The sequence below is a fragment of the Cyprinodon tularosa genome, unplaced genomic scaffold (genome assembly GCF_016077235.1).
Source record: "Cyprinodon tularosa strain WSP-4 unplaced genomic scaffold, ASM1607723v1 ctg52, whole genome shotgun sequence".
NCBI classification, from domain to species: Eukaryota; Metazoa; Chordata; class Actinopteri; order Cyprinodontiformes; family Cyprinodontidae; genus Cyprinodon; species Cyprinodon tularosa.
In genome coordinates this window covers 1,825,953-1,850,544 of record NW_024039252.1, presented here as the reverse complement: position 1 = coordinate 1,850,544, position 24,592 = coordinate 1,825,953, and the positions used below count along the sequence as shown (strand labels likewise).

The 24,592-nt window shown below is 39.4% G+C and overlaps 1 protein-coding gene across 4 annotated transcripts in view; it reads right to left on the bottom strand.

The window, feature by feature from the left end:
• Positions 1 to 24,592, bottom strand: part of LOC119795709 (phosphatase and actin regulator 1-like) — a 76,119-nt gene that overhangs the window by 7,869 nt on the left and 43,658 nt on the right. For 3 of the 4 annotated variants that reach the window (XM_038303870.1, XM_038303867.1, XM_038303868.1), the window contains 8 exons: positions 22,388 to 22,552; positions 12,300 to 12,380; positions 9,070 to 9,273; positions 8,337 to 8,676; positions 6,429 to 6,628; positions 6,185 to 6,341; positions 1,237 to 1,292; positions 262 to 323 (listed from right to left, as the gene is read on the bottom strand). In XM_038303870.1, coding sequence (XP_038159798.1) covers positions 262 to 323; positions 1,237 to 1,292; positions 6,185 to 6,341; positions 6,429 to 6,628; positions 8,337 to 8,676; positions 9,070 to 9,273; positions 12,300 to 12,380; positions 22,388 to 22,552 — 1,265 coding nt within the window. The remainder of the gene's footprint in view (positions 1 to 261; positions 324 to 1,236; positions 1,293 to 6,184; positions 6,342 to 6,428; positions 6,629 to 8,336; positions 8,677 to 9,069; positions 9,274 to 12,299; positions 12,381 to 22,387; positions 22,553 to 24,592) is intronic. The other variant, XM_038303869.1, reaches the window with a different exon arrangement.

Sequence of the window (24,592 nt, the reverse complement as noted above, 5' to 3'; positions counted from 1 at the left end):
ACAACACCTCCCCATGAGATCAAATGATTTGGAAGAAAACATGCTGAAGGAGCAAGGGCAAAAAGGACATTCATCTCCTGTTGAATAAACAATTACAAAAAAAAAAAAAAAAAACACCACACACATTTTAGGCCCTGTGAAAGACGAGATTTATTTATTTTTTTTTACTGTTCCAGTGTTTGTTTACCCTGGCCTTTCATTTGTCCCCCTCAGTGGTCTGAACAGCGCGAGTTTGCACCTTCAGAGCTATTTTGGACTCACCTTTCGTGTCAGCCTCCTTTTTATTTCCCTCTTTTCTTCCATTTCCTCCTGCTCATTGCGGGCTGCAGAAAACGAAAAGATGAGCTGGTTTACTTTGGGGGCAGTCGCATGCAAATCATCAACACTTTTTGGAATTATAATAAATCATTGAAGAGATACAAACATTATTTGCATAATGTAACTCATTAGATCCAAACTAAACTGGAGAAAGGACTTCAAAATGCTTTAAGCTGTTTCAATCATCATTTGCTGCAGTTCACTATGGCTATGGGGAAACAGCAATCAGGTTCTTTCCAAGTTCTCCCTAGGCGATTCAGGTGCCATTTCAAGAATCAAGTGATTCACCCATTAGCAGTGCTTTAAACTGTAGATAATTAACCAGATCTCTAGATTGTAAGATTCTAGATTGTAGAACTCTAGGTTCTGTTGAGAAAACTATAAGGAATCATCCTAGATTTCCACCGGTCAGACATCAGCAACAGCTCAACCTGTATGTACTGCTGCTTGCAGTTTTGTATTCTGGCCACATACAAAAAAGGAGAGAGAAAAAAAAAATCTTTCTTGGTGTTTGAAGGAGAGATGGATTTATCACTCATTTGTGCTTTTCTTCTGTGCTCTGCCTATCAGGCAGGAGCCTCTGGGAAAGCAGGAACTGCTGCTAAGCCAGTCTTTGATGTGAAAGCTGCAAAGACCCAGGCAACAGACCTGCTTCTCTCTGATAGTGTGCATGCCTAAACTAAGGCACAAGCCTCTGTAGACATGGTTTCTCAGGGAGCCCTGCTGCATGGCTGCGTCACAGAAAACCACTGACCAAGGAGAGACCAAGTGGCAAATGTATGTCATATAATAACTATGTCAAATTGATGCAATGACTGAAAAAACACAGAACCAACAGCTACAATAAATGTCAATGTCATGAAACGGTAACTTTTTGGAAACTATAACATTTTTGAGTGAAAATTGGAAAACACTTACGTTTGAGGATGTTCCTTTGTTCTAGCTCCTCTGCTGTGGGTCTCTGGCTCAAGCGCCTGATGAGAAACACATACACTGTCAGAACATTAGCCTATGCAAAAGGTCCGGCAACCAACAGCTAAAAAGGCAAAAGGTTTTAGTCTCTTTGCAATTGCCATTTAATCATGACATTTAAATATTAAGCAGAGATTAATCAACGATTCAACTATAGAAAATATTATGAAAAGACAATTAGATGGCTTTGAAACACATGTGTTTAATATAGAGGGTCTGTCACCCTGCATGAGTGACCACAGTCATGCTCATCATCTGAAACTGGAGGGGTTTAAGTTGAAAATCTACAGAGAAAGTTAGCTCACCTAATCTTACAGCAGGTTCAAGGAAAATATCAACTACAAACCAAGAGGACAATGGGAACTCTGGAAGAGCTGCAGAAGGTAAGAGCTCAGGTGGGGGGATCTTTTAACAAGGTAACCGCTGTGACCATACACACATCTGGTCTTTAAGGGTGAGATGCTAGGAAGGTAGCATTGAAACATGCCATAAAAGTATTATGATTCCCACAGAGCAGGTCACCACTGCTGCAACAGCCTGGCATAGACAGACCATTTTAATAATGAAAGCTTGGTGGTAGCATGATGCTGTGGGGATGGATGTTTATTAAGGACAGATAAGCTGCCAAGAATGAATGTGAAAACTGAATGCATTTAACACTGGAGTTGAAGGTTAACCTTCCAACTGTACAATAAAAAGTCAACAGTAGAATCCAGCTGAGAATCTGTGAGAAGGCCCAGGGCTCGTTGTTCAGAAGGTCTGCGTCTCATAAAACATGAGTAAAAGTTTTTGTACACACAGAGCAGATCTTCAAAGAGGGGAAAAATTAATTTGTTTCGTTTTTTTTTTTTTCAGTTCAGCAGACGCTGAGTGCAAAAGTAGCTTTGCCTGTTTGCCTTCATTAGTATGCAGATCATATTCTAACGACCAAACGGCACTAATTAATGAGAGGGGGATAGGAAAATGTAAGCATTTACTACATGCAAAGCAGTTATTAGAAATGGAAACTCAACTGCGGCCACAGTTTTTGCATCTTTAAGTCTTTCTGAAAGTAAGTTATTGTTTTCACATACATTGGTAGAATGACAGATCATACTTGGACGATTTGAAATAACAGTAGAATAATATTAATAAAAGAACAAATATATCTATGCAGGGGGGTGGAAATTAATGCAGATAATCTTTATACTTTAACCCCAAAAAAGACAATTTAAACAATATGGCATGTATATATATATATATATATATATATATACATATATATAAAAAAAGATGATCAAAAAAGTCTGCAAAGAGACTTAGTGCGCATCCTAAAAAAACAGGGATTTTCTCCCTCGATTCACTGAACCATGAAACTGTTTTATTTCTTTCTTTTTAATCTTTTTTAATCATTTTTCATCATTTTAAATCTTTTACTTTTAAAGATAGTCCAACTATGTAAAGCACTCTATAAATATTATTCGGAGCGCCCATAATTCTGAGTCTTTAAATAGTAGGCAAAATCTTTGTTGACAGATAGCTTCAACCCATGATTGAGTTATGGCATGCAAAATTTTTTTTAAAAGAAATTTGGATTTAGATCTGTGAAGCACACAAAAGTTTCTTTCATGTCAAATCCTAAAGCTTGTGGTCACCTAAGAAAATGTGAAAAAGTTAAAAAGGGCCCTGATGGAGAACCTTGGTTCATGTCTTTCTTAAAACTTAATATTTAAAAAAAAAACGGATCCTATGCTGGTCTCAAACAAGCAGAAATCCTAACTTTCTCACACTGCTTTTGTTATTTTCTCTCTCTGTATAGTTCTGGAGGGGAAAAAATCTCTAGAAATGCCAACAGAAGCCTGGACATTTGCAGATGTACACAATTGAGGGTTTTTTTCTGATTATGACTGTTTTTCATAGTCCTGCATTCCCTCTCTGCAACATATTTACCTTTTCATAACAGGAACATAGTTGTGTATAAACATTTAGGTACCCATTAGTCACTGAAACCCTGCTTACATGATTTAGGTGACTAATGTGCATGATTGTTGTTTTTCCAGTTTTTAGCTGATTGAGCTGACTATGATCAAAATGTGAATCTCATAAAATGTCACATTTCAGGGTGAAATTATGGTTTCCTAAAACACAAAATATATACGTTTCAGCAGTCTAACTTCAGTTAAACACTTTATGATCATGTGGAATGAGACCTCTACAAAACTCATACTAACAAATAAAGCAAAGTCAACAACAACCTGACACATTGTAGATAAGGGCTACATTATGTGCAGTTCAGGAAAACTTGGCAACTTTCTCTACCTTATATTTGTCCCATTTATTGACACAGTAAATTCCAAGAAAGTTAACTAGTTGGAATTCAGAGACCTCTTCTAAAACTGAGAACGACTAACCTCAGTACTTCAGCTTTTGACTTTCCAAATGTTTTCTAAATAGAGTTCTTTAAATGACACCATTTAAGATTAAATGTCATACTTAATGAAAGCTCAACAGAGGCATACCTTATAGTGTCACCCTGCTATGAATACTACCTCACTAAATCTATAATCCATCAACGCAATGCAGTACTTAAATTCAGAAAGAGCCAGACGGTGTCCTTGCTTTAATCCAGCATAGGTCGAATCAGGTTAAAACACCTTTAAAAATCAAACAAATGCTTTATTGGACTTTCTAAAAAAATAAATAAAAAAAAATAAAAAAAAAAAGTGCAAGATGTCAGGAATACTCTCTTTCATATTGGTCCAAAGAAACGCCATTGCATCATGTAGTTGCTCCTGATTTTTAGACCGAATAGAGCAGACAGTTCAGCAATCAAGCTTTGAAGAAGTTGCATGTTTAGGTTGGATGACTCAGACAGTTTTCCTTTGTTATGCTTAGCTTTTGTTTAGTGGTCTTTAGCTCTTTATTCAGTAAAGTAATCCTGTGTGACGGTGATATACCTCCTCCTGGAACGTCATTATCCTCATCAGCCGTTATTAATGAACATAAAATAGAGAAGATGTTGGTAATAGTTTTCCTTTTTTCTTTTGTGTCAACAATCTTACTTTGGTTGAAAAAAAGAATGCAAAATAATGCAAGTACGAGAACATTTAAATCATTGGGTAGCTGAATCCTTTCCAGTCACATTCAAGTCTTCAACTTAAATCAGAACATTTATAGACAAGTCTTTGCAGACACACCTCATCTAGTTGTATAAATATGGCGATAATGAAAAAAATGGGGAAAAGCACAGATGTATTTCCTTTCTCCTGTTGCTGAAAACTCTCCTGATTTTAATCTGCTGTGCTTGGCACCACCCTTTATTAAAAAACTTGTCGTTCTCTGCCCACGTACTGTAGTTTCATAGTCATTAATGTTACTGCCACACAGGGGATGTCTTAGGCAAGTCTTGCAGAAAGATACAGTTATAGGCAAAGAAATCTACTTTGAAAATAGGCCTCAAGGTAGAGAATAGAACAGGTTGGAAAGTATGGATTTGCCAATAAGACAATATCCCAAGGAGAGAGCTACTTTTACCAGTTCCTCCTGACACATTTCTGTGTACACCTAATAGCCTTTCAATTAGGTAAACTCGTTCAGTTGCTTTAAACACATTCCTCAGTCTAATAAATGATTGTAGACCCTGACATTGAAGCCTCTGGACATGATGAATACAACCTGCCAAGGACCAAACAATCAAATCATCATTTAAGACAGTGGTTCCCAAAGATTTTCTTCTGGGCCCCCCTTTGGATTACAATAAAATTTCCACGCCCCCCCATCAACACCCCCCCCCCCCCCAAAAAAAAAAAAAAGATGAAACTTGGCACACACATCGTTCAACCAGATATAATAAATCTATACACATATTTTGTTTTCAAACTCCACTGAAGTTTATTTCACACTTCAGGTTGCAACAAAACAAACTACACACCATCTTTACAGTGGAATACTTTTGTGTAACTGTATTTTTTTTATATTTCTATACTGTAGATTAGAAGAGGATTATTTGTTGTCTGTGTTATTTTAAACATATTTCTTTTTTTTTATTTGTAACAATATTTAACTCTGCTTTCATCTATACATTAAAAAAGCCTCTGTGCAAAATGGAGTGAAAACATTGAACAGCTCCCTGAGAGTTTTTTCTTTGTACTTTAATCCTCCCATCTTTTCAGTGGCTGTAGTGAGCCTGCTTTTTGCTGTAGATCTTCTCAAATCTGGGTTGCAGTGTCACAACTGTCCATTATGCTCAGTCAAGCAAGCGCTGTTTTTTTCTTCTTTTTTTTCTTCATTCATCCATACCGCTTCCCGCGCCCCCCCTGCAAGGGGGGGCGCGGGAAGCCCACACTTTGGGAACCACTGATTTAAGAACTCCATATATAAATACTCATTTGTGCAATGTGTAGATCCAGTTTCAGCATCATGCTGGTGTAAAATTGCTGGTTTTTGGAAGAAAAGAAAAAAAGGTTTTTATGGCACTGTTGTGAAAAACTGGAGTGGAGCTAGTTTGGCACATGCATCACTGTGGTGATTCAGTGAGCGAGGGAGGAAGTCAGGCAGCAGGAGGAAAGAGGAGAGAGATAGTGAAAGCACACTGGAGAGAAGACAAGAGAAGGAGAAAAAAAAAGGGGAGGGAGGATGCATCACTGAAATTAGGTCAGCTCCATTTTCAGAGACTTCTTAACGAGATAAAGCATGTATCCTTATCAAATGTTCAGAGGGGAAGACGATAAAAAAAAAAATGGATGAAAATAGAATGTGAAAAAAAAAGACATCCATTTTGGATAGAGCTGCACGTAACGTGACACAAAATGCCAGCTTCAGCTGAAATCAGCCATTGTTTTTGCCCCTCATTTGATTTGTTTAAAAAAAAAGTTATTGTGGTAGCATGGTTATATTTAGGTAAGCCACATCTCACCTTGTGAGTTTGGTGCCTATCTGCTGGCGTGATTCTAGCCTCTCTTCATCTGTCTGCATAGGCAAAATGTTTTTCTCCTCCAACTCTCTTTTCGATGGACGATTGCTTAGCTTGATGGCCAGTGAATCTTTTCGTAGCACCTTCTTAGCCAGGGTACCTTTAATAAAAAAAAACAAATTACTTTAAATGCGAGTCCTAGTTGAATATGTATACAGATTTTATATAAAACACCAGGTCCCCTCACTTGTAAATAAGGAGTCATCATCTTCATCGTCCTCCTCATCATCATCCACATCATCCTCCTCGTCCTTATACATGCTGGGCAGGTCTTCATAATCCGACTCGCTAGGCAAGTTTTCCTTGTCGTCGTCGTAGTCTATTATCACCGATGGCACTTCTCTCCTGTCCAGGGGAGCACACTGAACACTGCCCAGTAGTGCACAGCTATAGATAGAAAAATAGAGATTTTATTACTTATTTTTTCCTTTCAGGAGTAAACCAGTTGGTGTTGCTTTAGTTAAGTTTTTTTCTGTCATCAGTCTTTGGTTAAATTATCAAAATACTGGACTTTTTAAAAATGTAAGCCTTTAATTTTGCTTTTATTCATTTATTTCAGATCCATTGCTGGAGTATCCTCAATAAACGATCTAAAATCCTTTTGAAATACATTGGTTCTTGTTACCCCATCATTCTACTGCTATATCACAACGGACATACAGCACATATATGATTATTGCTGACAAGGCTGTTCAATCAAATTGACAGACAGATGGTGAAATGGGAAGACAGACAAACTCAGACAAACAAATAGACAGATAGAAAGAAATGGATGGGTAAACATGCTGATAGAAGAAAAGAAAAAGGCAGAGAAAAAAACCAACATCTATGACAGATGAGTGTGACAAATAGATGAACAAACGAAAAAAAGGATGGATCATCAGACAGTCGGATAGGCAGCAGTACAAAAAGATGAATGAGTGGTAAATGATGGTTATATGGACGGACAAACAACAAGACTGATAAAAGAAAAAAAATACATGGAGAGAGGGTTAAAAAAAAAAAACAATGAATGGAGAGCCCAAAAAAATTTATGAACAGACCAACAAATAATCCAAGATGAAAACAGAAGAATAAACAAACTGACCTATATGGTGAAAGACAAAGAAATTAACCTGCAGATCAATCAGATGGTAATATGGGAAATAACGTTTGGACAGGGCCGACAAAAGCTCAAATTGTATCCAAAACATTTCCAGAGAGCAGGAGCCCTGAGGTTGATGAGGCAAATAGCCAATTTTCAAACAAACACATATATCTGTAATATCCAATCCAATACAAAGGGGACAATGAAAACAAGCTGAAAACAAAGCCTAAAAAATACATTCCCCCCCCCCCCCCCCCCAATTTGTGGAGGCATCTCAGGTTAACCAGCTGCACATTTGACAGAATGATTAATAAACAGTCTGGTTGAAGCTTCTTATGATGAGCCACTGTTATGCAACCACTCCCAGCTTTCAGACTAATTGTGAGCTCTGTCAGGAGCATTACTTCCTTATCCCTGCCTAAACAGCTCCAGTGCAAAAGAGATCCTAATGCAAGAGGTTACATAATTTCCAATCTACTACTGTGTCCCTCTTCTCCAAAAAAAAAAAAAAAAAAGGAGAAGAAACTCGGCTCTCGTCAAGAGCAGCTGGTCATGTTATGTCAGGCCAAACTGCTGGAGGGACGCCTACTCCATGTGTTGGTGCCCACACATGCACACAAATTTCACTTGGAAAAAAAAACAAAACAAAAAAACAGGTCAGGGTGCCCTGAGAGGCTGTGTGCTGATTTAGACCTGTGCAACGGCACAACAGAGCTGACAGGATGAGACCTCAATGAAAACTGAGTATACTTTAGAAAAAAGTTACCACTTAAATCAGAGCTAGCAAACAGGAATAAATACACAAAAACAGAAAAAGCAGAAAAAACTTAAACTTTTTTTTCTGGAACTCGAAGATATTCTTCCATTGACCTTTAGTTTGAAATCATCTGTAACTAAACACACTTTCAGCCAAATCCAACTAAGATAAAACAGGTTATGCATAGGAGGCCAAATAGAAGTTCACTCCTAATCTGTAGCCCCCCCAGATTTAACAAGGCAGAAACTAACCTTTCAAACCGCTGGATGGATAGTGCCAGGGTTTTATTGAGCTCCTCTATGATGCGGCTGGGGGCATGAAGGCCGCCGTACTGGAGCTGGAAAGGGTGGCCGTGGTTTTGGTGGAGCTGGGAAAGCCCGATAAACTGGGAGGGCAGCAGCGATCCGTGGTGAGGTGGTAAACCCTGTGGAGGTGCACACTTTGGCGGGAGCGAGTTGAGGGGAATGGGGGACGGAGACGGCGAGGAGTCGAGCCCGCCTGGAGGCACACAGATCATCACTTTCTTAGGAGGCAAGGGTGGGGAGTGCTTTGCTCCGGGCATGCAGGGCAACTTCATTGGCTGGCAAGAATCTTGAGAAGAAAGAAAAGAGAAAGAGAAAATAAGGAATTGGGAATATAGCTACATCACATTATTTGAGATGTCCAGCATAGTTGGATTAACAATGGTTAATAATGATGGCACATGACTATCAACGTCAGTGCAGAGGGGTAGGAATTAGGCCAGAATAATAGCTCCTCCCTACACCAACAGCTTGTCATTGACAGAGAGCACCCAGCTGAGCTAACCGCAGGGGACTTTAATGAGACTACTATAATCCTATGAGCATGTGTGGCAACGCAGGTACAGCATTAGGAATAAGCAGTCAGGCTCATGAAAAACAGTTCATGAGCCTGACTGAGGCTTAGATGATGAGGCAAGCTTAAAGCTAAAGAAGAAAATTCAAAAGAAAACAAATGACTGACCTGTGCTATGGTTTGAGATCCTAGTGAAAGGCTTTGGAGGCAGGGCAGGTGGCTGCTTGTGGTAAAGTGGGGGTTTGGCTGGAGTCTCCTGATGATCACTTGGAAAAGATACAGATTTCTTGGTGGGCAGGACCATAGATGACTTTATGGAGGGTTCCTGAGGACAAATACCGCCATCCATGGAGGATCGGAATTCAACAGTAGCTAAGAGAAAGACAAGATCATAACAAGCAACGATACTCATTAAAACCAAAACATTCAATGCAGCAAAACAACACATTGGCCCCAATGTCTGGTTAAAAAAAAAAAAAAAAAGTCTCCAAAAAGTATTTACTGATGTTTTAGTTTTGGGGGTCACATTGGGGGTTACATCTAAAGTTATTAGAATACAACTGTATAATTCATCTAAGTGAAAGTTTAATAATATGAGTGTTTATTCATTTATAATTTTTTTTTATGAATTTGGCTTATAAATGGATTGCAACCAAAAAAATCTCTGTGAAAAAAAAGAGCATGAAAGTAGGCCAAAAAAATTAAAAGTGGCAGAAATAATTAGTGCCATTATGCTACCAAATAGCTAAAATGATTCAGTTAAATACAATGACAATGTTTGTCCTCTTTCCCATTTTTTACTCTTCTCCCTTTTTTTTCTCTCATCTTGACATACATTATATTATATCTGCATTTTAGGATCTGGTTTATCAAATACAATATCACTATAGTTTCAGTATACTGTGCAACTAATCAAGGAGGAGGCCACAGATTTTGCAGGCCTCATCATATACATCCAAGAAGGGATAAGGTGCAGTTACTGGTAAGGAAACTAGGGTTGTTGACAAGTACTGCATGTATGGATTGTAAAAAAAATTGGTCGTAAATGGTTAAACAATTGTCTTCCCAATTGTGTAAAACTTTACAGTCAATGATTATTTGCAGTGCCAAGCTATCAGTAGGTGCTGGTCCAGCAGACTTATCTCAGTGAGCCCCGGGTTGAACCACCACCTTAACGTAGTCAAGAGGTTTCAGTGCCCGGATGGTCCCAGAGGCTATGTTGTTGGGGGCTTTAAAGTTCCTGATAGGGACTCCTAAGGCAGACTGGCTCTGGGTGACAGGTCAGACAAAGAAAGTTTAAAAAGCCCGTATGAAGACTAAGAAATTGAGGCACGTGACATCGCCCAGTATGGCAGAGCTGGGACCCTACCCTGGAGCCAGGCCTGGAGTTGGGGTTTATTGGCAAGTGCCTGGTGGTTGGGTTCCTCCTTACAGGACCCAGCCAGACCAAGACAGAGACTGGGTAAACAGGGCTGGTTTTGCTCTTCGCCCAGGCTGAAGTCAATGACGTGATCAAAAGACTCTATGCTGGCAAGGCTTCAAGGATGGACAAGATTCGCCCGAGTAGCTTAGAGCTCTGGATGTTGTCAGGCTGCCATGGCTAAAACACGTTCAACATCAGGTGGAGTTTGGGGACAGTGCTCCTGGATTGCCAGACTGGATCGGCGTGGTGGTTACACTGCATAAGAGAGGGGAACGGAGAGTGTGCTCAAACTATAGAGGGATAACACTTCTCAGTCTCCCAGGTAGGCCTATGCCAGGGGGCTTGAAAGTAGAGTTTGGCTGGTTGTCGAACCTCGGCTTCAGAAGGAAATGTGTGGTTTTCGTCCTGGCCATGAAACAGTGGACCAGCTCTACCCCCTCTGAAGGGTGGGGGTACTGCCTTGGAGATAGGGTGATTCAGGATAGCCTGAAATGAATGTTTTAATCTCATTTTATTTTAAGAGAAAAATCTGTAAAACCATAAAAGCTTACTTTAACTGCAAAAGATAGTGCTTTACAATATAGAGCTAAAGTTTAGTTACAATCAGTTTTACATCTTATTATCTGCTTATCACAGAACTCCCAAAATTAGAAAAGACCATGACCTATAAATCACTGCACCCCTACGTTTTATTTGCTTTCACTGGAGTCTACAGATTCACAAGTGACTCTTTGAATCTGTGTCTCACTCAATACATCAATCGCAGCCTCCTTTTTGTTCACCCCCACCAATAAAAAAAAAAATAACAACAACTCTGGCCACACCCTTGCCCTCCTGGTGAATTTGGTCTAGAAATGCCACTGCCCAGATAGAACCTGGGAAATAAAGGAAATTGTATGCTATGGTTTTCAACACAAATTGTGATAGAAATTAACAGTGGGGATGGGCTAAAATGGTCAGAAGTCAGCCATTAGTGGCCAAATAAAAAAAAATAAATAAATAAAAAATGTCCCACGCCACTAGGGAGTATGTTAAGAAGACGAAAGAGTCCAGATCCAACAATGCAGAGAAGAAAGTCACCAGGGTTTCCCCAACAGCCCAGTAAAGCTACAGGATAATTACTTCGACATCATACTACAATGATTCTAAAATGTATGCCAAGAAACATTGCCCAAGTATGACATGCTGATGTAGCGTATTTGGAAATACTTTTATAGGATGATAAATCTACACCAACATTGGTGTGCCTGCCTGGGTTTTCATCAGCTTTGACAGACAATTAAATGAACAAAAATAAACAAACTGATAAAATCAAATATAGAATAAAGTGTATAATGAATGCCTGATCACCAACTTTCTCTAATAGAATTATTGACAGAAGTCAACTTCTTGATGGTATTCTTATTTATTGGGATGCAGCTAACCAGCCACCTGAATTTTTTAATAATATAAACATCTAAGATCATAAAGCTTTGCCGGGGAGTCAGTTAAATCGATATATGGTGACTATTCTCTGGTCTCCAAATGTAGGATTGAAAGAATTTGTTGTTTAGAGGTTTGTGCATTAATCTCTCACAAGGATTTTCAGGCAAGTTCTATGGAAGAAATCTGGTTGTACTCCCTCTGTAGCCTCAATGTGATGACACTGCACTACAGCATGAAATTGGAATTAATTTCTAACTCTTATTACATATAAAAAAAGACAATTTCCTTATCATCACTTTCCACATTTTGGCAGGAGCATGGGGACTTGTAGAGCCTTGCCAACTGTTTTCTTAAAGCCCTGTAGCACAGAATTAGCATGACTCAGATACAGACTTTTTCTTATAGAAGCTTCAGAGTTTCGATAAAACTTCAACCAGTAAAGATGATATTTTCTGATGCCCCATGTCAAATATTTCAAAAAGAAAAATCAGAGAGTAGGGACTTATGAAACAGTAAATAAATAGATCAGGTTGTTTAGCATTCAGCTCACCTTTTTCAAAGATCTCCTTCAGAACCCCTCTTTTGATGAGTTCATCTCTGCTCTGTCGCAAGGACATTTTCCTCTCCAAAGCTGGGAGTATAAAGGAGAGGTTGGTTAAAGATCTTTGTATACCCCGCTATCCATAGCATCATTATCTTTTATGTGTTAGTTCAGTTTAACTTGTGTATTTGACAACTCCCACCATCAGAAGGAAACAGGCCTTACCTTACCTATTACATAGGTTGGATTACTTGCATACAGTTCATTCTGATCAAAATATTCTCTTTAAATAGTTACATACTGAAGTTCCAACTGTGTCAAATTGAGGAATTTCAAAAATCCGCTCATAAAAAAATAAATTGATAAATAAATCACAACATGCTTGCACTCAAATTTAAATTAAAATATGTTTGAGGTTTCTATCATGAAGCACATGCAGGAACACTGCAACATCAAACATCTGGGTTCTGTTGTTTAAAAATAAAATATATATGATGTGGAAATAGAGCAAGTTTTTTTTTAATTGGTTTGCATACACATGTTGAGCAAAATAAAAACCAGTGCATTTCAGAGAACTGTATTAGATGTGTCTAGAAAGATGAACTGCAGCTCACCATTTGTGGTTGTCATGGTAACACAGTATGCTTTACCGTGCTTTTAAGGAGCTTAGCAGGCAGAAAAATAGATTTGACCTGGCCACCAGGGATCAGTAATATGATGGTTTATCACACCATCAGTAGCACAATCCAATTCAGTGAACCAGAGCCAACAAACATACCTAAAATACATACCAACAATTTTATATCAGGATTGACAAGTGGTAACAAAATGTGACATTTTTAGAAAGAACAAAAAAATAGACAATTGGACTTTTAGACAAAGTAATGAAACCTAATGGAAAAAAAGAATTACACTAAAGGAAAATGTGCATGTGGTGCTTTCAATACAACAATTACTGTACAAACCACTTTCTTTTTTTAAACTGCATTTCAAATACAATTTCTTGAAGCTAAGCTTAAACCCCCAAAAATGCACAAAACTTTAACAAAATAAAATATGTGCACCACATCCAATCAGTAAACCATAAATCAAAAATTAAAAAAACCCCACTCTGCAAGCTCTGATGAAACTTTTGTAGGGCTACATTAACTTTACAGAGAAACATATTGTTCTCTCTAAATGGTTAAGAAGTAGAAGCTTTGTTTTTATGACTTATTGAGGCACATCTGGTTTGATCAGGCTTAAAAGCAGATTAAAAAAATGTAAACTCCACAATAATAATATTGTCTTTGTTTTATAATATTAGCAAACCAGTTTTTACAGTAACTCGTCTCTCACACCCATGCAGTAATTCCAGTTCTGTACAAAATATAAATAAATTATCAGTCATGGCAAGAATGGCCAACTAAAAGATAACAGGTAATGTTTTTCTTATACCTTCCAAAATTGTAGTTCTCAAACAGAACCATAATTTGCAGAAAAACAAATAAAAATATGGGACTGGGCCACTAAGTTCTGATCCGTACATCTCTGATTTGCTTATAGGCCTAAAAAAATGTAGCTCTTCTCCTGTTGGGTACCTGAGCTGATTATTACCACATCTATCCCTGCATAGGAACCAGGTGAGAATGAGAAATGAGGATGTGTAACGCTGTGTACAGAGGACTCCCGCTAGGCCTATGTACTTTGGCTTCAGCTTCTGAGAAGGATCACAGCTTCTGCCATCTGTGCTTTTTGATCCAAGAGTAGTAACTCTGCCTGCTATTTTATGGCAACGGCACAATATGCTGCACTAGAAATGAATCAAAACTAAAAAGATGTCAAACATCCTTTTGTACATAAAAGTTTTCAAACATATTCAGTGTTAGATTGGGTCCAATCCTTAAATTAGTTTTTACATAAAAGTTAAATTATTCCCTGTTTTTTTTTTTTTTTTTTTTTTTTTTTTTAAGGAAAATCATTGGTTGTAAATAAAATTAAACAAAAACAAACCATGTAAGTTTAAATAAATTGTGCCTTTTTGCAGATGCTTTAAGATTTTCCTGTAAGCAGCCACATTAAACATTGATTATGCCCCACATGGGAAGCAAATATTTAGGGGGATAGTAAAAAGTGTTATCAAAGAGTTGACCCAGAATCAACACAGCATATTTTTAGACTGACGGGGAAGCAGTAACTTGACTGAACTGCTTTATCAAAACACTGCAGAGACCGAATTTAGCAAGGGAACAGATGTGTTCCCTTAAAGGTATAGTGGAGGATTTTCACATTTTTGTATTAAGACCCGCCGTTTCCACTTTAAAAAGAAAAAAGCACATGCACAACCTTGTACCTGCTCCGGAGCGAGAACGCTTATTAAACAGGTGCGAGCCTGTGCACGAGCACATTTCTCCTTGTGCACGCTCAGTTTAAAAGTTGCCGTTTACATCGCTCATACAAGCTTAATTTCCAAAAAAGATTTTTAATTTTCCCACTATGTCAGACTCACCACTGGTAAGTGAAAATGGGGACAAGCATGTACGACGACCGTAAACATATTACCAGAACGATTGACAATTAGGAGGACCCCTTATTTTGGTGATTCACCTGGGAAAAATAACATCTTCCACTATACCCTCAATATTCTCCTATTTAAAAGAAAAAAAATAAACTCTGGCCAAAAAAATATTTACCCATGTTTAAGGTTACTTTAATTTAAGCTTTTTTTAAATTACATTTTTCAGATCAAACCAATTATACTATTAGAAAGATAGAATCAGTAGGCAAATATTACATTTAAAATACTTATTTTGTTCATTAGGAAAAAGAAAAGCTATCCAGTCCAAATAAGGCTTCACTTATTATTGTCATAATTAAACATCAAGAAATCAACATCACCCAGAATTGATTCTGGTTAGCAACCGCCCCCCCCCCCCCCCCCCCCCTTACTGTTTAAAAACTTGGACACCAGAATCAAAAGAAACTGGAATCAAAACAATGAAATGGAAAAGTTTAAATCTGCTCAGTCCCATCAATCAGTATGAAGAGGTTTACAAAATAGTTGTCTAAAAGCATAAGAACACGTTGAGAGCCACCAACCTCAAATTAAAACAAAGGGTTCTAGGAACTTCTCTGGAACCTCTGGGGATTATTTAACAAATAAGAATTCCTCATAAAGTAAAGAACATTATGAACAACAGTGAGCATCCTTTTTAAAAGACTGCCAAACAACAGCTTAGTGTCTTCGTTAAGAGGCTTCTCCAGATCCGGTCCAAGACAGACCACTACAGAAGATCCTTCCAGCCTACAGCTATAAACACCTATAACCTGAGTATATAAAACAAAACAATAAAAGAAATATGTTTTATCGCAACATAATTTCTCTTTGTATTTTTGTAATGTATTAACTTTTTTAGAGTGAACATCAAACTAGAATTACAATAAGCCCATCCTCTAGGTTGGCACTAAATAATCCAGAAATGGTAAATAGTCTTTACCGTATTTTCACGACCATAAGGCGCACCGGACTAAAAGGCGCACTCTCAGTTATGTGTCCCATTTCTGTATTTAACACACACATAAGGCGCACCGGACTATAGGGCGCGTTTTTTATATACAGGTACAAGTCCTGTACTACCTTTAAATACCTCTACTGCGTATTTAAAAATACAGCGGGGGCAAAACTGAGTATGACTGTGCTTTATTCATGTATTTATTACAAAGTATTAATCAAACCTGGCAGCTGGCCGTGAGACAGACCAACATCGCAGATGACACAGCGCTGTGATCACTCCTAAATTAACTTAAAATCCTGAAACCTGCTGACGGAATATGTTCGCTTTTATTGCCGGTATCCTGGTGCCTGCAGCTAAAATTATTTAGATGAAAAACACCTGCCAGCAGCCGCGGTGAACCCCAGGCTGCCCAGCCTACAGGCTGCTGATGAAGAGATTTCTGCTGTCAGCGCACCGCTGGTATGTGGGGGTCTGAGCGCCTCCGACAGAAATAGATAATCTGGATGAACTGACTGCAATTATTAAGTTTTCAGGTGGACTTTCTCACTTAAAAACATATTAAAACTACTGTATTCCCACTGATCACAGCAAATATAGCTGCAAGATTTAGATTATTTAGATGAAAAAACACCTGCCAGCAGCCGCGGTGAACGAAAGGATTTCTCCTGTCGGCGCACCGCTGGTATGTGGGGGTCTGAGCGCCTCCGACAGAAATAGATAATCTGGATGAACTGACTGCAATTATTAAGTTTTCAGGTGGACTTTCTCACTTAAAAACATATTAAAACTACTTTATTCCCACTGATCACAGCAAATATAGCTGCAAGATTTAGATTATTTAGATGAAAAAACACCTGCCAGCCACCGCGATGAAGAGGAGGAGACGCGCCGGGGCTGCTGTTGAATTAAGTTTTCAGGGAGAAAAATACAACGGGAGCAAAACTGAGTATGATTGTGCTTTATTCATGTATTTATTACAAAGTATTAATCAAACCCATCAAAGTCATCATCCTCTGTTTCTGAATAAAACAGCTGCGCTAAATCAGACATGCCAGTTTCCCCTTCTGCGCTGTCAGAGTCACTTTCCGTGCAGCGCAGCTCCTCAGAAATAATGCCGGCTTTTGCGAAAGCTTGAACAACAGAGCCAGCAGACACTTTAGTCCAAGCATCTACAATCCATCCGCAAACGGTGGCGTAATCTGCCCGGCGCTGCCTTCTTATCCTGAAACTGTGGTCTCTGTCGGTCATCCATCGCTCCCACGCCGCTCGCAGCCTTACTGTGAACGGCCGCTTCAAACCGATGTCGAGCGGTGGAAGCTCCTTTGTCAGACCCCCGGGATAACGGCGAGCACAGCGTTCATTTGATTCATCTTTTTTTCACATCGGCTGTGAGATGGGCACGCAGGTGACGCAGCAATGGTGATGCGTGGAAAAAAACACCTAGTCTTCTCAGATACACCTGCCTTTCATCATCTCCTCATCGATCCAGCCTTTTCATTTGCGTTAATATCATATGTCATCAGAGCGCTGTACTGTCTCGCTGGCAGCTCCCAGATCAGCTTCTCTGATTGGTTGATGCGGCGCGTCCAGCAGCAAAACTTAAATTTTTCCATGTCGAGCAGCAGCACCACGTTGGCGGTGCGTCAGATGCTTAAACGCTCCCGACGTGCTGCACCAAAACGCGCTGCGGGACCTTTTGCTGCACCTATATGCGCGTCAACCATTGACTTTGCATGTAAACTCGCTGCTTCTGCTGCACCTGCTGGGTCCGGTTCACACCGATGTCGAGCGGTTGAACAGCGAGCACAGCGTTAATTTGTTTCCCCATGTTTTTCACATCAGCTGTGAGATGGGAACGCATGGAGTTACATATTAACAGCGATGGTGAGGGGTGGAAAAAAAACACCTGGTCTCCTTACATTCAGCCACTCTTTCATCATCTCCTCAATGAGGTGGTCTCAAAAGTCGCAGTTACAACACACATAGGGCGCACCGCACATTTTGAGGGAAAAAAAAGACGTTTAAGTGCGCCTTATAGTCGTGAAAATACGGTACTTATATAGCGCTTTCACAAGCCAGAGGATTTGACCAAAGCGCTTTACACCATATGCAGTCATTCACCCATTCACTCACACACTGATGATGGCAAGCTACATTGTAGCCACAGCTGCCCTGCAGCTCACTGACAGAAGTGAGGCTGCCGTATACTGTTGCCTCCAGTGCCTCCGACCACCATCAGGAGGCAATCAAGTGAAGTGTCTTGCCCAAAGACACAAGGACACTGTACGCTGGAGCCAGGGCTTGAACCGACAACCCACCGGTTTCTGGGCAAACTCCTTCATATGGCACCGCTGGATGAAGAATTCATGTAAACCTCTGCAGACCCCACTTGACTATTTTTCTTTTTATACAACAACATGATGCATTATTGTGAGAGCCAGGGTCCCGCTTTGCAGTTTCAGGGGCTAGACACATTTTCAAACTCACTCCTTTACATATACATGTCTGATATCCAAGCTTACATTACAATTAGAGAATGGGGTAATCCAGATTAGCAACCAAAATTGTACCAAAGAAATGCCTTAACTGCAAATTAGACTTCCCCCATTTCCATAAGTGCAAACTAATTGAAAAACCAAGCAAAAACCTGAGCAGATTACCAAATTAGGGTAAACCAAGGGCAGGTAGAAAATTAAATAAATTGGAGTGTAATGGTGCAAACAATTGTTCTTTTCCTATTTAATTAAAAACAATTGTTAAAGATTTCCTAACATAGCAGTCATGGGCAAGGGATGTGCAATATAATTAACACAAACGCTCATTCAGATCGGACAAACAGACCATGTGCATTTAGGAAGGATAAGATACAGTTGGTAAAATTGAAGTAGACACATGCCCAGCCCCACCTGAGAGTGAGGTTCAAATCAATTATTGTATCTCCTCAGAATGTTTTACATAATATACTGTTATAATTAAAATGGAAAAATAATTTTGATTCAAAAATCATCAGGTCTTGTACTGAAAACCTGATGGCTGTACATTCTATAATCAAGTCACTGAAGGAAGCAGTGTGTTCAGTCTGCATTAAAAAACAAACTACAGATGTGCATCCATGTCACCTCAAGCAATGATATGAACCATGTGCTTCTAAACTTTGAAGGTTTAAAGGGAGAATAATGGAAGATATTGTAAACTACTGAACTAAATGAAAAAACTGATAAAAAAAATGAAACAAACAGCATCAAAGCTTTATATTTCGACCATAAAAAAAAAAGGTAATCTGGATGCCATTACTCAATCGGTGTACAGGTCAAACAGACTGGAAAATCAAATCTGTTCTACGGAGAGCAGAAAAGACACTTACTGAGGAGACTCTATTGAGAGCATAATAAATGCAGCCGCAAAATCCAACCTCCTCTCTATTGATTTAAGTGCTGCACTTGGATTTTTAGAATAAAGGGAAAAAAAGGCAAGGATATTCCACTGTGAAGTGACCCAGATAGAACATATTTTACCAACCCTGAGGCTGAGTAGCTCAAAGTAAGCGGTACAAAAACTGCATTAAAACTTTTATGGAGTATTTTATCAACAGGGAGCTAAAGCGCTAATCTTGATAAGTTCTGTCTAAGCAAAGCTTCTGCACCTCCAGAAGACCTGCCATTCTTTTCGACATACATATAGTTACATTATTAGACTGAACATATGAAATATGTCATTGATATTCACATGTATTATTAAAGCCAGCACAACATTGCCCCTGGTGTTTGCTGTTCATCTGCTAATGAGATTAAAAATAAGAAGCCGAGATAACATCAGACGAACCAGCTGCCTGTTATCTGAAGGCTTAGATCTATTCCTGATACAAGCTTGCTGAGAAAACTCTACAAACCGCTACAAGGCGACATGATCACAGGAGCAACAGTTGGGCCCTTCCTTCATCTGTCCTGAGGTGAGGATTGTGATCCCTCCATGCTGGAATTCATCAACTTAATATCATGCCACATTTATAATCCTCTATAGAGCTCAACATCCAATTATCCACACTAACATCTGCATAGGCGGCTGCTAGTTCACTCTCTGTTCAAGCAGGAATTCTAATATACAGTTATGTTTACAAGGGCAAACGTGAAGACAAAAACAATTTAGGTATCAGCAAGACTGAGGTCAATAAAAAAAAAATACATTGGTGTTACCACTGAACTTAAAAAGCCTGCATTGGTTGAGCTTTAGTGGCTATATGTAGTAGTATAGAAGTTGAGCTGTGTGAGTGAGACAGGAGCTGGAGGGGTTCCTTCTCTGCTGCACATAGCCTAGGCCAGTGGTTCCCAACCCTGGTCCTCAGGGAACCGTGTCCCGAATGGTTTAGAAATGCCTCTGTTCCAGCACACCTGATTCAAGTTAGGGCTCCTCCATTGCAATCATGTGCTGCAGAAACCTGTTATTCATCCATTCTTTTCTGGTGCACCAAGGATTCACCTAAAGCATGCAGGACAGGTGTCCCCTGTGGACCAGGGTTAGGAAGCACTGGCTATAGGCACTAGTTATTAAACTGTAGCGTTAAGCCCTCAGGTTCTGAAATAGGAGATTTCATCTCAAACTTTTATCCGCACACGATCTCCTACAACTGCAGGATAGTGCAGATTGAACATCAGGAGAAGGCAATAAATATTTTTTTATTGAACCGAGGCAATCAGTGTCTAGTATGATACAGTAAATGTTTAGAAAAGTTGTTTTGGGTGATACAAAGCCAACCAAATGTCAAAACATTATAATAATTTTCTTAAACACGTTAACTTAGCTATCCTGTTAGAAACTCTGGTTGGGACAAAATATTCATAACTGTTAGAAAACCAAGGTGCCATTTTTTTTTTTTTTTTCTGCTCTGCAAAACTTTCAGGTTTAGAAGTTTATGCATTACATTCCTTGCATGAATTTCAATAAACTATAAGGCTAAGATATGCATTAGCACTTGTCAATTCTTTTACTGTTAACTCGGGCATAAGAAATGTCAATAAAACCTTGACAAAATGTTAGATCATTTTACCCGCAGTAGGTATGAAAACTATTCAGATAATGTTCAACATTTTAAATTAAATGCTTTTGCTTTTTGTTTGCTCCTTTTTTTTTTTTTTTTTTTACTCTATGCCATCATACTTTGAGAATCTCTTTTGGTGGAACGCCCCCTAAACGGCAGACGCCTTTACAATCCCTAAAAAATTTCTGAAATTTCTGCACCATTTCCTTCCCCATGTCCATCTGTTGGTTTAATTCTTGAACTTCCTCAGATGTTACTGGGTGCATTTAAGACTAGTAAGTTCAGAGAAAGTATTCTCTATGTTTGGAGAAAGTCTCATAGGGATGATTCCAGGATAAAATGTAGTAAAATGTCAGGAATGTATCGAGTAGGTTTTTGGAAAATCTCTTGTAAGTTTAATGAAGTTTGTAGGATTCTTTCTATAGCAACAAGAGGCAGCACTGGGCCCACTTCTTGCTGGAAGCAAAAGAGTCACATCCCATTCAACGTGGGGCCGGGGGGGTTAAGAGTTTGTTTCATGTTTCAGTCTAAAACCGATGTGCCAGGGTATTGTCCCTGTTGAAGCACAACAACTCTACCACAGCCTTAGCAGCTGCCTGAGCTTTGGGAGCTACTTGGGAGACCAATTATCACAAAAAAAACCCAAAACTTTACTTTGAGGCAGTGGAGTTAGACATGGCAGGTTATAACTGCCTTTGAAAGAGGATTCAATGTGAACAATAGAGGCACCAAAATTATTTGGGGACTGCAGCATTATGCAAACAAAACAAGTGGATGACAAAAACATGAAAAGAGCCATTTCTCTCAGCTCTGCTGTGTATTAACACCAGGGATAAAAAGCATCTTTTGTTGCTTAGTTCTTGATTATTGTCCTTCACCACAAAAGAGAGATGCTCTTATCATAGAGCATGCATAAATGTACCAAAGAAAGGATTTACAGTAACTCCAACACTGTTATCCCATGCACTCTCTCTAGTGTAATACGGTAAAACATCAAATAGAAGCATTTAAAGCTGTCCAATGCTTTTGTTCAGCTCATTTTTGTCAAGCTGAACGCTCAACAATTCAGATTAAAAAAAAAGTGTTGGCCAATGAAAAGGGTTATCTAGCCAAATGTTTAGGGGGAAAGTAGAGTGGACCAAAAGGTGAAATACTGTTTGGGAGAAAGGCATGAAATGAAAATCAAAGCTGTTATTATAAGGAGAAGATGATCTAATTAGCTTGAGGCCAAATTACTCAGCAAACTCACTTTGGGGAACCGTAAATTTTGCATCACAGAATCGGAACAGCTTGTCCTGTTCAGCCTGGAATTAGATCAGTTGCTCAGCCTCTCTAAAGGCAAGAGTTCATTGTCCAGACTAGGAAGTACAGTCTGAAAAAATACATTTACAGCATTCAGGATGTGTTTGGCAATAAAAATACACACAGACACAACTAAGGCCGGAATATAGCTGGGCTGCATTTTAAAGAGGACCTCAAAATAAGAAAATACATATAAAAATAAAAGAATATCCAGTAGAAATAACATTTTTTTTATTAAATTAGAAAGAAAAAATAAATAAACTTACCTGCAGATGTCTGCTTGAACTTTTCACTCTTCTTCTTTCTCCACTTCCAGGGCTTGAGGAGTCTTCCAAGAGTTGCAAACTTGCTCCGATGACGGATGGGCGGAGTGTGTGTGCCAGAGACCAGGGACTCTGAACGCATGGCAGACAGCCGCTCTACTTCCTCAGCTGTAAATAAATGATTAAACAAATTAATGAATTAATGAGTGGCGTTCTGCTAAACTGTTGTGCAAACAAAAAACCTGGAATTGAAAGAAACAAATGATTTTGCTTTTTGAAAGTTCCAAGCAGTAAGAGATGCATGCCAAGTGGCCTCTTGAAATCTGTAGTAACTTAATGAGACTGAACAAAGGGCATAAACAAACCTGCACGTCAGATATCATTATGCAGAACGCACTCAGAGTATAAACAGTTTGAGGCTGCACCCCGTTCCAAGCAATTGATGTGTCTCAGAAAAAAGAAGAGGAAAAACACACTAAGCAGACTGACAAGCAACTCATTACCGAGGGAATTTTTCAGCTCTTCATGAAATATTCACGATGCCCAGCCTACCGACTTTAAACCGTCTTACATCAAACGCAAAAGAATGAACGGCATTTTGTCCCAACACAAACTGTTACACAGAAAAAATGATGCAACTGCAAAAAATTACAAACCCCCAAATTAATGAGACTAAAGAAACTAATATTTTAGCAAGACAAAAAAAAACCCCCGATAAGATACAGGTGAGATGGACATGATAACATACATACAGCATCCTCATTACAACCTCCTGACCCTTGGATTGTAATTTTTTTTTTTTACTAACAGATGTCCAAAAACTCAAAAATGCATTACCTTTAAATAGTTTAAATAAAACAGAATTGCCTTTCTCTGTAGTTATACAGAGTACGTCTAACAGTTTTGGACATCTAGTGACCACTTTTTACCACTCCTTTTAACTGTTGCCATAGATTTCCACTTGCATTAAAAGGTATAATGGAAGATTTTCACGAATTCTTGAAAAGACGCACCCTCTCCAATTTAACAAAAAAAAAGCACATGCACAACCCTGTACCCACTCCAGAGAGAAAACGTCTATTAATTGCATGCAAGAGCGTGCACAAGCCAATTTCTCCTTATGCACGCTCTGTTTAAAAGTTGCTGTTTGCGTCGCTCATAAAAGCTTACTTTCCAAAAGATTTCCAATTTTTCCACTATATCAGACTCACCACCGGTAATTGAAAATGGGGACGAGCACGTAAGACGGCCTTATGTACCGTATTTTCACGACTATAAGGCGCACTTAAACGTCTTTTTTTTCCCTCAAAATGTGCGGTGCGCCCTATGGTGCGGTGTGCCTTATGTGTGTTGTAACTGCGACTTTTGAGACCACCTCATTGAGGAGATGATGAAAGAGTGGCTGAATGTAAGGAGACCAGGTGTTTTTTTTCCACCCCTCACCATCGCTGTTAATATGTAACTCCATGCGTGCCCATCTCACAGCTGATGTGAAAAACATGGGGAAACAAATTAACGCTGCTCGACATCGGTGTGAACCGGACCCAGCAGGTGCAGCAGAAGCAGCGAGTTTACATGCAAAGTCAATGGTTGACGCGCATATAGGTGCAGCAAAAGGTCCCGCAGCGCATTTTGGTGCAGCACGTCGGGAGCGTTTAAGCATCTGAAGCGCCGCGCTTCTGCTGCTCGAGATGGAAAAATTGAAGTTTTGCTGCTGGACGCGCCGCATCAACCAATCAGAGAAGCTGATCTGGGAGCTGCCAGCGAGACAGACAGCGCTCTGATGACATATGATATTAACGCAAATGGAAAAGGCTGGATGGATGCTTGGCTGAGGCAGGTGTATGTGAGAAGACTAGGTGGTTTTTTCCACGCATCACCATCGCTGCGTGCCCATCTCACAGCCGATGTGAAAAAAGGTGAATCAAATGAACGCTGTGCTCGCCGTTATCCCGGGGGTCTGACAAAGGAACTTCAACCGCTCGACATCGGTGTGAAGCAGCCGTTCGAAGTAAGGCTGCGAGCGGCGTGGGAGCGATGGATGACAGACGGAGACCACAGTTTCAGGATAAGAAGGCAGCGCCGGGCAGATTACGCCAGTTTGCGGATGGATTGTAGATGCTTGGACTAAAGTGTCTGCTGGCTCTGTTGTTCAAGCTTTCGCAAAAGCCGGCATTATTTCTGAGGAGCCGCGCTGCACGGAAAGTG